This window comes from Mobula hypostoma, chromosome 22 (assembly GCF_963921235.1).
Source record: "Mobula hypostoma chromosome 22, sMobHyp1.1, whole genome shotgun sequence".
Lineage (NCBI taxonomy): Eukaryota > Metazoa > Chordata > Chondrichthyes > Myliobatiformes > Myliobatidae > Mobula > Mobula hypostoma.
The window spans coordinates 39901613-39916949 of record NC_086118.1 but is presented as its reverse complement, the minus strand read 5'-3'; the positions used below and the strand labels follow the sequence as shown (position 1 = coordinate 39916949).

Here is a 15337-nt window from a genome sequence, read left to right as displayed (position 1 = left end):
GTTTCAGTATGACCATAAAGGTGTTCCTGCCAGACTGTAGCAACTACTGAGCATACAATATGTTGGAGAAACTCAGCAGGCCAGGAGGCATCTATGGAGAGGAATAAACAGTTGACGTTTTGGGCAGAGACCCTAATGCATCAGTTTTTATGAAGGGTCTCAGCGTGTAACATCAAATGTTTATTCCTCTCCATAGATGCTGCCTGACCTACTGAGTTTCTCCAGCATTTTCTGTGTATTATTCTGGATCTCCAGCACCAGCAGAATCTCTTGTAATTACAACTGCACTCCATTTTGTTTTTGCTGTTTATCTCCTCCTCAGAAAAATCAGGGAGAACAGGAGAAAACACTGGAGGGAAAAGAGGTCAAAGAGGCTGAGAATGTCCTTGAAGAGCTCAGTGGCCCTGAGACACCAAGATATACCTCGGACTGGAAGAAGGTGCACTATGGGGTGCCAAGTGCAATGGATAAGAGACTAAGTTATGGGATGTGTCACTAGGCGATGCAACAATCATGCATGGGTTGCAATGTGGCACCAAGTGAGGAAACATCCAGCATGAGAGTTTAGTCATAAGATTTCAGCAAAGCAATCTTGATTCTGCAACCACACTGTCACAGAGAACTCAGGTAAGGACCACAAATGGGAAGTTTTTATGACAAGGATGCCAAGAAAATTATTAATGAACTGCTAGGTCTTCCTCACTGAATGCACATAATGGCATGGAGTGTAGAGGAGTTCTGGCTCTTGCAGCAGAAAAAATGACTTCCACTTACTTCTGTTGAGATTTGATTACCAATCAGAGAGTCATAGAGGACTACAGCAAATAAAAAGGACATTTGGCCCATCTAGTCCATGCCAACCTGTTTTTCTGCCTAGTCCCATCTACCCACACCAGGATGATACCACTGTATACCCACCTCATCCACATACTTATAAAAAACTTATCTTAAAAGTTACAACTGAACTTGCATCTACCACTTCCACTGGCGGCTCACACTACCCTCTGAGTGAATGAGTTCCCCCTCAGGTTCCCCTCAAGTTTTCCATTTGTCAGTCTTCACCCATGTCCTCTAGTTCTAGTTTCACTCAACCTCAGAGGAAAAAGCCTAAATGTTATCTTATCTATATCCCTCATAATTTTGTATACCTCTCTAAGATCTCCACTCATTTTCCCATACTTCGGGGGGGGGGTGGGGGGGATAAAGTTCTAATCCATTCAAGCTTTCCTGGTAAATAAGGTCCTAAAGTCCCAGCAACATCCTTGTAACACAGTCCACCACACCGTGTTCCTGATTCCACGACAATTGTGAAACAGCAGACAAAGCCTCACTGCTCCTACACAAGTGTAATCTACAGATCTCTTTGCACATGGAACCTGGGTGAAGCTGGAAAAGAACAGGAATACATCACCAGTGAACTGCTCTCTGCCCTTCATGAGCAGTGAGATGTTACCTGCAAGCAAATTGCTCTTCCAAAGGAGCAGAAATACAGCATATGGGAACACTTCCCTCTTCTGCAGAAGAGACTTACCCCTTGGCTTACACAGAGACCTGATCAGATTTCTGGAGAGCTGAATCCAAGGAAAAGAATTAAGAGAACAAGCAGAAAACATCTGTAATTCATTTACCAGTAGTTTTCAGTTGGTTCAGCACCAAGTCTGGAACTTAAAACAATAGTGTCATTCACCACGGTCTACCCGGTCCTGAGAAATTGCTTGGTGTGCAGGTTCAGAATGGCATATCCTCCTCCATGTTGCCCTTAATCATTGTTTCTCAGAACTGACCCTAGGTAGTTGACTGAGAACAAAGACATCTGTAAAGACTTAGTGCAAAATGGCGTGGGCTTCCAGCAGCCAGACTACAGCTCGAGGGAAATCAACCATGTAGAAAAGCTGAAGTGAGACCTTGAATTTCATTGAATGGCATGACAAGCATGAGGGGCTGAATAGCCTACTTCTCTTATGTCTTGGTTTTACTGAACCATTAGTTTAAATATTTACGACCTATGTTTTATTTTTCGAACAAGATTTATATGGCACTTCATTTGGACGACCTTGGATGGTCCCAAGGCCGGCTGCGAAAGAAGAGGGTTTGGACATGGGGCTAGCAAAACCCATCATAAAAACCTTGTGCTACAGAAATACCAACAGCAGCTCCAAAGTCCTCATCCCTCGGACAGAATGCTACTGGTGGTGGCCTATGACCCAGTAGGAGTGATGGAATTAAGTAAATAAGGGAGTCATTCTGACTCCCAAAAATATCTTAAGTTTATCACACAGACTAGACAATGAGGCGACCTTTGAGAGGAGGGTAGTGCAGTCTGATATGACCAGAATTACATAAATTACTTTGAAGAGCACTTCATTGGTACACAATCAAAAACAATTCCCCAGATTTAATAAAATTCTAAAAAACTCAATTGTTGAAAAGGAACTAATTTTTAAAAAATTGCCAAAAACACTTATTCTGTGCTGTTATAAAATGAAGTAACATGATTTGCTACATAGTAACAGTCTCTGCCCTCAACAAAATAGGGCCAATTAAATGGAGCAATAGTGTAGAATATGGATGATGTATCCAGTAACATTTTGAGGTATAGAAATACAGATCAATATTTGGTAGTAATTGGTTAGATCATAATCTTGCTAAGTACAAAATAAATCACAGGACAACTCTATTGATAATTTCATCTTTAATTTAAAAACTCTTCACTGAGTGGGTTAAATCACATTATGTAATAGGCAAAAGTGAAAATATTTGCAGCAGTAATTCAGATGAAACAGTGAGATTCTTGAATTTCGACCATGGATCTCACACAGTCAATACCCTCTCAACTCCTTCCCAAAAAATGCTTACATAATAGATTCAATCAAAACTTGTTCAAGTATAAAATATAAATTTCTCATTAATTCTTTTAAAATTGATGTGCAACAATTCATATCAGACTATTAATCAGAATCCAATCATAAACATCTCTAACTTTCCTCTGTACTTTTCAGCCAACAATTTACAACCATCTATTTCGTTGCAGAAATTTTTTTTGGTCTGTTTGCTTTTCTTTTTCAGAACCATTTAATTGTAAACTGCTTTCCTAATGGAATAGTAAGACTCTGCAGAATCAGCACCTGTAAGAAAATTAAAGCAGATGGATGAAATAAATGAGAAACAAAGCAATCTTGGAAGAAAAATCTATGAAAATTCTTGATACCATTCATTCTAAAACTGACTTCAAATCCCAATGGTAGTTCAATTAAATGAATTACACGTGCAATGCCTTTCTCAGCTTGCTTCCCCATTTTACCTTCCTCTGCCTTTGAATAAAGATTTCAAGTCCAATGGAACCTCCTCCGAATTTTGGGATTTTTGAAAAAAAACTAACTTATCAATTATCTCATTAGCTATTTCTTTTATGACCTCAAGATGAACTCCATCTGGACTAAGAAACTTGACAGCCCATAACTCTAACAATTTGCACATTTCCCTGGTGATCCTAATATTTCTTTTCAATTCTTAATTTATAGTCATTCCTGGGAATGTTGCTTATATACTGTAGAAGGACAAAGTGCACAAAAGAAATGTTGAATTCATCTGCCATCTTCTTATTTTCCATTACTGATTCCTCTGACTAAATTTCCACAAGACCAATGCTGCTTATTATCATGTTCCTTTTTGAAATACTTGTAGAAATTTTATCACCTGCTTGTACATTTCTAGAGAGCTTTAGTCTCATTCTCTATTAATCTTCCAGTCACTCTTTGCTGCTTTACATATCTTGTTCAGTCTTCTGACCTGCCACCCACTATTGTTGCAGTTACATGATTTGTACTTTGGTTTGAAACCAACTTTTGTTAACCACTGATGGTAGAGAGTCATTTTGTAAGTTTTCTTTTGCATCTATTCTGGTAACTTGAAAAGATCCCCTTAAGTGATTCTTCAAACAGTAGCATGGTACAGTACAGGGCATGGTAGCGCAGTAGTTAGTAGGTTCTCTTTATAGTGGCAGCAACCATTGATCAGGGTTTAGTTCCTGCTGCTGCCTTTATGGAGTTTGTACATGCTCCCAGGATTGTGTAGGTTTCCTCCCACATTACAAAGTTGAAAGCTTAGGATTAGTACATTGTGGATATGTAATGGAACAACACTTGCAGGCTACCCCAGCACAGTACTCGCTGATTTGACACAAGTGACACATTTCACTGTATGTTTCGATGAACATGTGTCAAATAAAGCTAATCTTATCTTTGCTTTAATCTAATTTTACAGTTTACTTCAGCTGACCCAGCTTTCATGGTCTCATAACCGGCCTTATTAAAATTGAAACCACTAAATTTGGACCATTGCTTCTCTCTGCTAAACTTCAATTATATGATCACTGCTACTGAGGGTTGTCTTCATTTTGAGGTCATTAATTAATCCTATTTCAATGCATAATACCAGCTTACTCTCTGGTTAGCTCTAGAATGTGCTGCTCTATGAAGCTACCCCAGAAGCACAGTAAATTCCTCATCAGTTGGGTTAAATTAGCCTTGATTTCCCCTGTCTATGTAGATTAAAATCCCTCAGTAGTGATGCCCCATTAGCAAGATGCCCATCAATAATTCACCATTTTTTGACAAGTGTGAACAGGGGCATTACACCACAAGATCGACAGTATCATGCCTCAGCAAGAAGAAAGCAGTTTTAGTAGAATCAAAAATACCCAGTTTTCAAGTATCAAAGTTAATTGCATTTCTGTTCAAGATGATTATTTAAATGCTATCTAGACAAATTCCTTGGTCTCACCTTTGGGTCTTTTCTGTAGTAGAAGTCTGAGATCCAGAGTCCATTCACTGAAACTTTCTTTGGGGCAAATGGAACTCCAAGCACAATGATATTGCTTATTATCAGATCATTAATCTGATTGCTCAAATGGATTATCTCACTGAACAGCACATTCTGGGGGGGTAGAAACAGAGATAATGAAAACATCATGAACAATTAAATGTGTTCCTGGCATGTGTCCAACTCACAACCTAATTGGGAATCATGTAATCTAGAAGAAATAGGTAAATCACATAATATGTTATCTACGAAACAACACTAAATACAAAATTCTGTCACTATAGTAAGTCCCAACATGATCTCTCAAAGCTCTCCATTAAAATATCCAGAAGGAATTGATTTTCTAAAATGATATAGTCAGAAGACACTCAGAGTAAAACAAGACTGCAGATGCTGGAAACCTGAAATAAAAACAGAAAATGCTGGGAGATACTCAAAGGCCCCTATGAAGAGGGGAAAAAAGTTAACGTCTTAAGGTATGTTGACTTTGAAATTTTCTTCTGTGAAGCTCTTTCTCGCTGCTCTTCCTCCTTTATAACAACTATCTTCTTTCTCCTCTCTCAGCCCTAATGGAGGATCACAACACAAAACGTCAACAATTTCTTTCTCCTCAGGAATGCCATTGAGTCCCTCCAACAGTTTGTTGTTTTTGCTCCGTTTTCCTGCAAATTAATTTCCTTGCATTTCCAGCTTAAAGTATTTATTTGATTCCAAATTAGGATCATCCCACCTTGTAAAATTTAATGTCAAATTTGAAAAAACTGATCTACATCCATCTCCTATTTATTTTGTTTGGCCTTTAGAAATTAAAAATCAACAGCTCGTTGGAACAAGTCAAGGACAGTGGATGAATAGGCACAATAAATGTGAAGTCATTATGTAGACACAACAAATGTGAACTGAAGGCTCTCATTTTGCAAGACTATTCTTGTGACTAAAACTTTGTGACCTGGTTTTCAGAATTAAAAACTTTTTTGATTGAAGTAATTGAAAGAGGACAGAACAAACTATCTACCAATAATCAGCTAAATCAGAGATAATTTCCAACTAAGAAACTATAAATGTGATGCTCTTTGATAAAGTCGAAGAATCAAAGCAAATTTATAAGCAGGTCTGTATGCGTGAACTGAAAAAAGGCCAGTGTCTTACCTGGACTGGACATAATTGGTTTGAGATAGCCTGATTAAGAGAGGAAAAAAGAAACAAAGGAACGAAATCAGAGGCATTTCCTTATTTGGGAAAAGAGCAGTGAGGTAATGCAACCTGTTGTTTTGGGCAAGAGTCAATGAAAAGTGGGCACAGGTTAGCCCAATAAATTAGAACCAATAGAGTCAAAGGATAACAGTGCAGAAATGATAAGGAATAATAATAATGAATAGTTTTAGTGGTAGAGCCTTGAGAACTCTGGAAACCAACTGCTGCAAGGAAGTCTCCCATGCCTGGGTAAGGGAGTTGAAAGATAAACTATCTGACCAACTGGAGATCCCATATTTTGTTGTTGTAAGTGGAAGTAGTTTGGGTGAATATGGTATAAATGGGAATACCAAAAAGGCTTTATAAGAATGTACCAGACATCCTGTGGTTTCACTGGAGGTCGATGAGGGTAATGTGGCAGAAGCAAATAATACCCAAAGCGTGCTGAAGGGCTGGTGGTGTCCTGGTTCCAATAGGATGCAGAAAATGACAGTCAGTTTCGACCAATCTGCCTTCTGAACGTCGAGGGGAAAATCTTCTTCACTATAATAGCACGGAGGCTGGCCAGCTACCCGGAAAGAAACAAGTACATTGATACATCTGTACAGAAAGCAGGAATTGCAGGGTTCTCCAGGTGTTTGGAACGTACAAGCATGATGTGGCATCAGATCCGGGCAGCTAGGAAGGACAAAATAAATATCTCCTTGATCTTCCTGGACCTCGCCAATGCATCCAGCTCAATTCTCCATACACTCCGCTGGGAAGCATTTGACTTCTTCCCGATACCAGAGCCCATCACAGTGTAGGGGAAGTTGTACTTTCAAGACCTGCAATTGTGCTTTACAACAGCAGATTTTAATCACAACATGGCAGAGACTGGAAGCAGGCATTATGGCAGGTGGCATTATATCATCCCTGGCCTTCACAATGGCTATGGAGGTCATTATCACGGCTTCAAGATGGGTGGCAGGTGGTGAAAGAACAGGTGCTGGACTTTGTCTTCCCCCTATTCGGGCATACATGGACGATATAACAACACTGACCACTACTGCAATGTGCACCAAGTGACTACTTGGAAAATGCAGGAAAACATCTAAGCAGATCAGAATGAAAATCAAACCCAGCAAGTCAGAAATTATCTCCATAGTCAAGGGAATGCTGAAAAACATAAAGTTCTTCATTGGTGATGACCCAATTCCAACAGTGTCTGAACAATCTGTCAAAAGCCTGGGTAGATGGTACAACACCAGCCTCATGGACAAAGAGAAGATGCAACACATTGCCAGCGGCCTGGATAACACTGAGAAGACCACGTGCCTGGAAAACTGAAGTTTTGGTGCTTATAGTTTGGACTCCTACCCCGGGTGACATGGCCAGTCACTGTCTATGAGATCCTACTAACAACCGTGAAGAAGTGCAAGGTGTCATCGGTAACATCAGTCTCTATGGTAAAGGAGTCCTTGAACTACCATTTACAGAAGACACTTAGAGACTCTCATAACAAGACCATCAGTAATGCTACATGGACCTTATCAACTGGGTGGAAATGGAACCCCGCTCATGCCTTTAGGCACGGAGACATTGTGGGGCAAGTCCAACAGGGGAGGGCGGCTTTGGTCTGGCAGCAAGTGGATCCAACTGGCACAAGGCCACAATTCCAGGTTGAAGGAAGATGGCTGTTGAGGAGATGGCGGTGAAAAGAAGAGTCAGACAGAACTGCAAAGGCCGTCTCCCTGGCTAAGCAGGAGCAATGGATGCGGTGGGAATGCATTGAGATGAGGAAAGTCAGTTGGAAGGACATATGGGAGATGGAAGCTAACAGACTTGGTTTTCTCATTAGAGCTACATATGACGTGGTTCCCACAAAAAAAATTTCCACCAGTTGTTCAGTGAGGGCTCAGCTTGTGCCCTGTGCCTGATTCTGGCAACCCTCAAGCATACCCTGGCAAGCTGCAAAACCAGCCTCACACAAGGCAGGTACATGCTTCACAACCAGGTCTTGGAGAGTCTGGCAGTGGCAATCAAGACCAAGAGGATAGCAACCAACTCCTTTCCCCCTAGAATGACTAATGGTCTGACACCAGCAGTTTTCATTCATTTGGGAGGGAAAGGACCAACTAATCTGCCTCCTAAGCCAGAAACAGGACAGATGAACATAGTCGGTGACTGGAAAATGCTGGTGGATGTCAATAAACCACTCGCCTTTCCATCGGAAATTGCTATCACCAACCACAGGCCAGGCTTGGTTCTCTGGTGCAACGCATTACAGACCACCTACATCATGGAACTCACAGTGCCGTGGGAGGATTCAGTGGCTGAGCATAAGAGGCTACGCTATGTAGATCTGGCTGCTGAAACTCAGCGACAGGGCTGGAAAACCAAAGTTCGTCCTGTGGAAGTGGGCTGTGGGGGATTTATAGCCACATCCACCATCAAATTGCTGAAGGAGCTGGGGATCCGTAGTCAGACTCTATGGCAAACCATCAGCGCTACATCAGAGGCTGCGGAAGAAAGCCGTCGCTGGCTTTGGATCAAGTGAAAAGATCTCTCCTGGGCTCCGAGATAGCATCAAGTGGGAAGACACAATGAGGGTGGGATGACTCTGGGATGCCAGAAGTCATTGTCGAGCCCTCCGGAGATATAGTGGGCTAATCGGTGAAATATTGAGGAAGGAGGGTGCCCACTTGAAAACCCCTGTGTGTCAACCCGTTGTCACTCCCAACATCAAGGCAGTCTTAAGCAAGTGCTCATGACTCATCGGCAAGAGGAATATTAACATCTTATCCTGTGTTTTTTGTTTATTTTCCTAAAGGAACAATAGTATTCAGGAACTGTTGGCCCAGGGTCAACACAATTTATGCGAATATTTACATTGATACAACAAAGTTGTAAGTGATCTGAATTAATTAGAAATTAGCTATTAACCTAACTTAGTTGACGAAGACAAGGATCAACAGTTTAGCAAAATAACAGCTACTCAGCCAAATTCCCCTTCAAGCACTTCATCTTTAACTCTGGGTATTGTAGCTCTTCTAGTGCTCATCCAAGTACTCTTTAAATGTCAACTACCTTTTAAGAATCTAACACAGTACAGGCCCTTTGGCCTACGATGTTGTGCTGACCTTTTAACCTACTCCAAGATAATCTAATCCCTCCCTTCCACGTGGCCCTCCAATTTTTCTTTCATTCATGTGCCTATTTAAGACTCCCTTAAGAGTCCCATTGAGATATGTAGAACCTTCTCGAATGCCTTACTCAATCCACATTCACCACTCGAGATTCACTATTTGTTTTGTCAAATTCATGAAGGTACTGCAGTGGATGTGGCGTTATAGATTTCTCGTAGGAAGTTACAGACTTCCAGCGTTGTTTGGATAAATTATTTTTCATGTTACCCATGTAGTTGCTCTTCCACCCATGACTTAATTTATGCCTGATGTCCATTCTTTCATCATTGCTAAAGTTTTTCCATTTGTGGCATCATCTCTTCACACCTCTCTCCCTATAATTCCTGACGAGCTGGTTGTGGGTTTCCCTGACCGTTGCTGACGTTGCTTTATGATGAAACACTGGTGGCTACGGGCTATTGGGTAGGTTCAATCAATGTCTTTATGGGTTAATAGTTACAACTCAGTTTTGCTTTTCTTCTGAGGTGTATCTGAATGAAACAAGCGGCAACTTTTTGATACCTGAAGATTACAGTTAAAAATCAGGAAAGAATGTCCTTTACAATCTACATGAATATTGGGAAATTTATCATTCTTACCTTTGTTGCTAGGAAAATAATTTCGGAGTAGTCACCATTTTCATAGGTCAGTAGACTGTCACCATCATCCCAGAAGAGTTCTCCTCTTGCAATTCCTTGATCAGACAGTGCTACAATCAGACCAAATGGGTTCTCACGAGAGGCAGCAGTTGTGGTGTTAGGTTCCTGAATAAAGTTATTTAAATGCAGTTATTACTTGGAAAGAACTACAACTAAGTTCATTAATTTCTGAAGTTCTTTTACCAACATTATTATTTTGATGACAAGAATACAGAATCCATATACATAAAACCAGGATCATGAAACTTTCTGTTAAATGTGGAAAATACAGATTATTTTGCTTTAATATTTTCAAGTGAGAAACTGTAGTGTGGAAAGCAATTATCTTTCTGCTGATTTTTCTAAATTGGCCAATTGTAATGTGCAAGTTACCAAGAAGAAAAAAAATTCAAAAAGAATGGTCTAATTGCTCAAGGTGCTTTCCTAACAACTAATGCACAATGCAGAATTACACAGTACACTGACATTAATGCACTTCAGGCATGTGGCTGCTGAATCCTTGCCAGAAGAACTGAATTCAACAAATAACGTTCTCATATCTGATTTGACTTGGGGTCCTGATCTGCACAGAATATTTTAAAAATCAGGAAAGTTCTTTACAATCTACATGAATATTGGGAAATCTATCATTCTTACCTTTGCTGCTAGGAAAATAATTTCAGTGAACAAGTTGGGGAGATAGAATCCAGAGAATTGCGAGGTAAAGTACTTTGGAAAGTCACAATTTTTTAGGGCATATAGACCTTAGGAGCACTGGTGTGGAAAGGCTAGTGGCACATGTCCACTGATCCCTGAAGATGGTGACATGGGTGGATAGGGAAGCGAAACAAGCATTTGGCATGCTTGCCTTCATGGACCAGGTCACTGAGAATTAAGAGTTGGGACATCATGCTGCAGCTGTACAAAATATTGGTTAATCACACTTGGAGTACTGTGTACAGTTCTGGTTGCCACACCAAGAGGAGGATGTGGTAGCTACACAGAAAGTGCAGAAAGGATTCACCAGGATGTTGTGTGGAACACAGTGGCCATGGTTATGGGATGGATAAGCGAGGTTTACTCTCACTGAAATTTAGGAAGAGCTTGGGAATTTTTAATAGTGATGAGGGGTATGGTTGTAATGGAGGCAGGTCAAGGGAGTCTAGAACCTGAGAGAACAGGTATAAGGTGCGAGGAGAGATATATAAAGGAGATTGGAGGGGCAAGCTTTTCCATATAGAAGGTGGTGGTTATCTTGAACATGTTGCTATAGTGTTAGTAATTCCATTTAAAAGGCACTTGGACAGGTACTTGGATAGGCGTACAGCAGAGGATACCAACCTTTCCTTGTGTCATGGACCTTATTAACCAAGGGGTCCATGGACTTCAGGTTGGGAACATGGCGCAGAAGGATACAAACCAAATGAAGTTACCATTGATAGGCATCACTGCATGCATTAATGAGCTGGCCTAAAAATGCTTTAGAATGCCTCTACTTCACTTGAAATAAGTTTCTATTACCTATCATCAAGTGGAATAAATATATTAAAGCCATATGTAAGCCACTGTTGATCTTGTTCAAATCAACTCTGTCTTTTCTGCTCCTTATTAGAAAAGAATTAGAATGTAAAAAAAATTAAATTTTACTTGAGGTATATTTGAGTCTTGGTAACATCAGACCTCGCATATTGAGTTTAGCTTGTTTAACCAAATAAGGGTATATTAAGGGAGCACAAGGAAGGCTCAACAAACAAGTTTCTGAATTACTTGCATTGCCCTCCAAGAGATTTATGCTAGCCCTGTGCTGTCACAATAACATAGTAGCAGTGGTACAATTGAAGCATACACTTTTCAAGCTGTTTGACATCTAGTAGATGTTTCCTCTTGGCTGAGGAAGTCCAGAACATGGGGCTACTATCTCAGAATAATGGGTCTGACATTTAAAGACTGAGATGAGAAATCTCTTCATTCGGGTGAATGCAAATCTTGGGAATTTTCTCGCACAAAGGTCTGTGGAGGCGTAGTCATTGAGTACATTCAAAGTAAAGATAAATTGATTTTTGGATTGATACCAAGCCAATGAAGAGATTTGGGAATATTTAAGGTGTAATAAGCAAAACTACACAATAAGGAACAACTGGCCTACTCCTGCTTAGATTTCTCAAGCTCCTTAAATCTATGCTGACTTTTTTTTAACTAATCTATGTTTGCTCCCCATTAAAGCCTATATATCCACTTACCTGTACAGGCAGAATGCAGCCTCCTCGCAGATGAACATTTATTGTATCCAAAGGTGCCTGAAGTAAAACATACTGTCCCTTACTATGAATTGCAGCACCCTAAAAAGCAAGAGATACTGAAATGATGACAAATTCAGAGCTGCATGCACATACACTCAGTGGCCACATTATTAGGTACACCTGCACACCTGCTCGTTAATGCAAACATCTAATCAGCCAATAATGAGGTAGTAACTCAGTGCATAAAATCATGCAGACATGGTCAGGAGGTTCAGTTGCTGTTCAGACCAAACATCAGAATGGGGAAGAAATGGAAGAGGAGAAGATGGCGGAGCGACACAGCGCGCAGCGGCCACTCCGGTGAATGATATCTGTTATCTGTCAAGTAGGGTGCCGTGCACAATCCTGATTTGATGGAGACAGATGTGAGAGAACGGAGGAAAATCTGGAGAAACTTCTGAAATGCCTTTTTCGCTGCCGCTGCTACTGTGTGATCCTGAATCTCCGGAGGGGAAGGCCCCGAGTCCTCGGCTTTGCTTGTTGTTCGGTGGTCGGGGCGGGGTCGAAGCGCTTGGCAGAGATGGTGCTCGGTGTCAGAGACACGAAATTTTCGGACGGACTCAGAGTTGGCTGTGGTCGGGTGCTTCCAATGCATCGGCAGTTGTCGGCACCTAGAGGTTTATGGCAGGGAGAGTTTCTCCCTTTTGCCGCCTGCTATCGGGACTATCGGGAGTCGATCGGAACTTTGAGACTTTTTTTTTACCGTGCCCATGGTCTGCTGTTTATCAAATTATGGTATTGCTTTGCACTGCTGTAACTATATGTTATAATTATGTGGTCTTGTCAGTGTTAGTCTTTGGTTTGTCCTTTTTTTTTGTGATATCACTCTGGAGGAACATTGTATCATTTCTTAATGCATGCATTTCTAAATGACAATAAACGAGGACTGAGTGTCCTCATAATCTAATCTAATCTAATAATCTAAATATGATCTAACTGACTTTGACCATGGAATGATTGTTGGTACTAATGGAGAAGTTTGAATATTTTCTGAACTGCTGATTCTCTGGGATTTTCATGCACAAGCCTCTAGAGTTTACAGAGAATGGTGTGAAAACCAGTGAGCGGGCAGTTCTGTGGATAAAAACGCCTTGTTAATGAGAGAGAGGAGAATGGACAGACTGATTCAAACTGACAGGAAAATGACAGTTAATCAAATAAACACGCATTATAACAGTGGTATGCCGAAGGGCATCTCTGAACGCACAACACGTCAAACTTGAAGTGGATGGGCTGCAGAGGTTCCACTCCTGTATTTAATAAAGTGGCCACTGACTTTAAATATAGTGAAATAACAAAAATTAAATTACAAACCTCGATGTAAACCTGTAAGAAATTGTCAAAAAATTAACATTTTCTGCACATAACTGTCAATAATAATGGGGTTTGCTTGCATGCAAGTGCAAAATTTCTGAAGCTGAGATTAGCTGTTGATTGTTATTTCAATACTCTAATGTTGGAGAACAGAAAAGTGCAGTAATTCTCAATGACCTTTGGCGTAGAACATACATGAATGTGCACCAAGATGCAGATCGCTGAAGGGTCGTGTCTTCATTTGTTCTATTGGAGGGAAACAGCTGTGAGAATTCTTGAAAATACTAGATTTTTTTTTGAAACATTTCAGGATTTTGGGTCTTTTTATTTTTGGAAGTTTGAAACATTTAGAAACATTTCATGCTTTAAGTACATGACAGCTTTGATGTCTTGCTATGAGAGATGCTGCTAGATTTCCTCTGCAAGATGGACTTGTAAGATGTTGCAAGTGTATTTAGATCGAGAAAGAGGAGCAAGTATTGTCAGGGTAATCATACTTCAGGTGATCTGTCTCATGATTTCCAAATGGCAGTGCATACTTGTTTGTTGCTTGGGCAGAGTGAAAAACTCCCAGAACAAGATACTACACCTGCACTGTATTTTTTTGCCTCAAAGTCAAAAATAAAGCCTTTTTTTCCCCACAGACTTTCTGAGAATTCAACATATCAGTCTAAAGAAAAACTTGCTGAACACACAGCCTCAAATGAACAGTGTTACTAATATAGAAGCAGTGAATATGAGAAAATGCAATTTTCTTTCTAAGATCATATTAGAAAGGGACAACCATACAATACTTACGTCGTTTATATTGTACCATGTGGTTGGGGGAAAATAACCAGACACCTCAAATGTCATGGGTGTCAGTACTGGAGTGATAAGAAGTGCATCTCCCCACATGAACTGCTGATCAATACTTAACGTGTTCGGATCTTGAGGGAATCTAAAACCAAGACAAAGCAGAGTTTATGCATCTAAGATAAAGTAGTTTTTTTTCAAATTTACTCAGATGGATTTTTAAAAATCTTTCAGCTATGAATTTGAAGTCAAATGTGGCATGTTAATAAGCAAATGCCAAGTGCACTCTACTTAGTGGATAACCAATAAAGGTACAGTGGATTATGACCAAGTTAGAGAATTAAATATTTGAAGTTATTTGGAAGAAATTAGTGGAATGAAAAAGGGAGACGTGATAGCATTGATATTGAAAAATGATACAAAGCCAGTGGAAAGGAAGGAACTCACATCAGAAAAAAACAAAAAGCATGATTGGTTTGGGTGGAATTAAGATACGACAGGGGCAAAGAAAAAAAACATTCATGAAAATACCTATAGGCACCCAAGGGGTAATGATAAAGAGGGGCACATTGAAAAGAAGGATATTAAGAGGAACATGCAACGAAGGTGACATAATAATCACTGGAGGGTTTAATCTATATATAGACTAGGCAAACCAAATCAGCAGTGACTTCCACAAGTTTCCACAACCTTCCTGTAGTGAAGTGACCTGAACTGAGCACAGTACTCCAAGTGGGATCTGACCAGGGTCCTATATAGCTGTAACATTACCTCTCGGCTCTTGAACTCAATCCCACAGTTGATGAAAGCCAGTACACCGTATGCCTTCTTAACCACACAGTCAACCTGTGCAGCAGCTCTGAGTGTCCTATGGACTCAGACCCCAAGATCCCTCTGATCCTCCACACTGCCAAGAGTCTTACCATTAATACTATATTCTGCCATCATATTTGACCTACCAAAATGAACCACCTCACACTTATCTGGGTTGAACTCCATCTGCCACTTCTCAGCCCAGTTTTGCATCCTATTGATGTCCCGCTGTAATCTCCGACGGCCCGCCACACTATCCACAACACCCCCAACCTTTGTCATCAGCAAATTTAAT

At 40.5% G+C, this 15337-nt stretch overlaps 1 protein-coding gene across 3 annotated transcripts in view; it reads right to left on the bottom strand.

Moving 5' to 3' along the window:
• Positions 1–2667: 2667 nt before the first annotated feature.
• Positions 2668–15337, bottom strand: part of LOC134360293 (lysosomal alpha-glucosidase-like) — a 43939-nt gene continuing 31269 nt past the window's right edge. For all 3 annotated transcript variants that reach the window (XM_063074483.1, XM_063074482.1, XM_063074484.1), the window contains 5 exons: positions 14233–14374; positions 12061–12159; positions 9782–9946; positions 4783–4935; positions 2668–3125 (listed from right to left, as the gene is read on the bottom strand). In XM_063074483.1, coding sequence (XP_062930553.1) covers positions 3063–3125; positions 4783–4935; positions 9782–9946; positions 12061–12159; positions 14233–14374 — 622 coding nt within the window. In that variant the 3' untranslated portion in view covers positions 2668–3062. The remainder of the gene's footprint in view (positions 3126–4782; positions 4936–9781; positions 9947–12060; positions 12160–14232; positions 14375–15337) is intronic.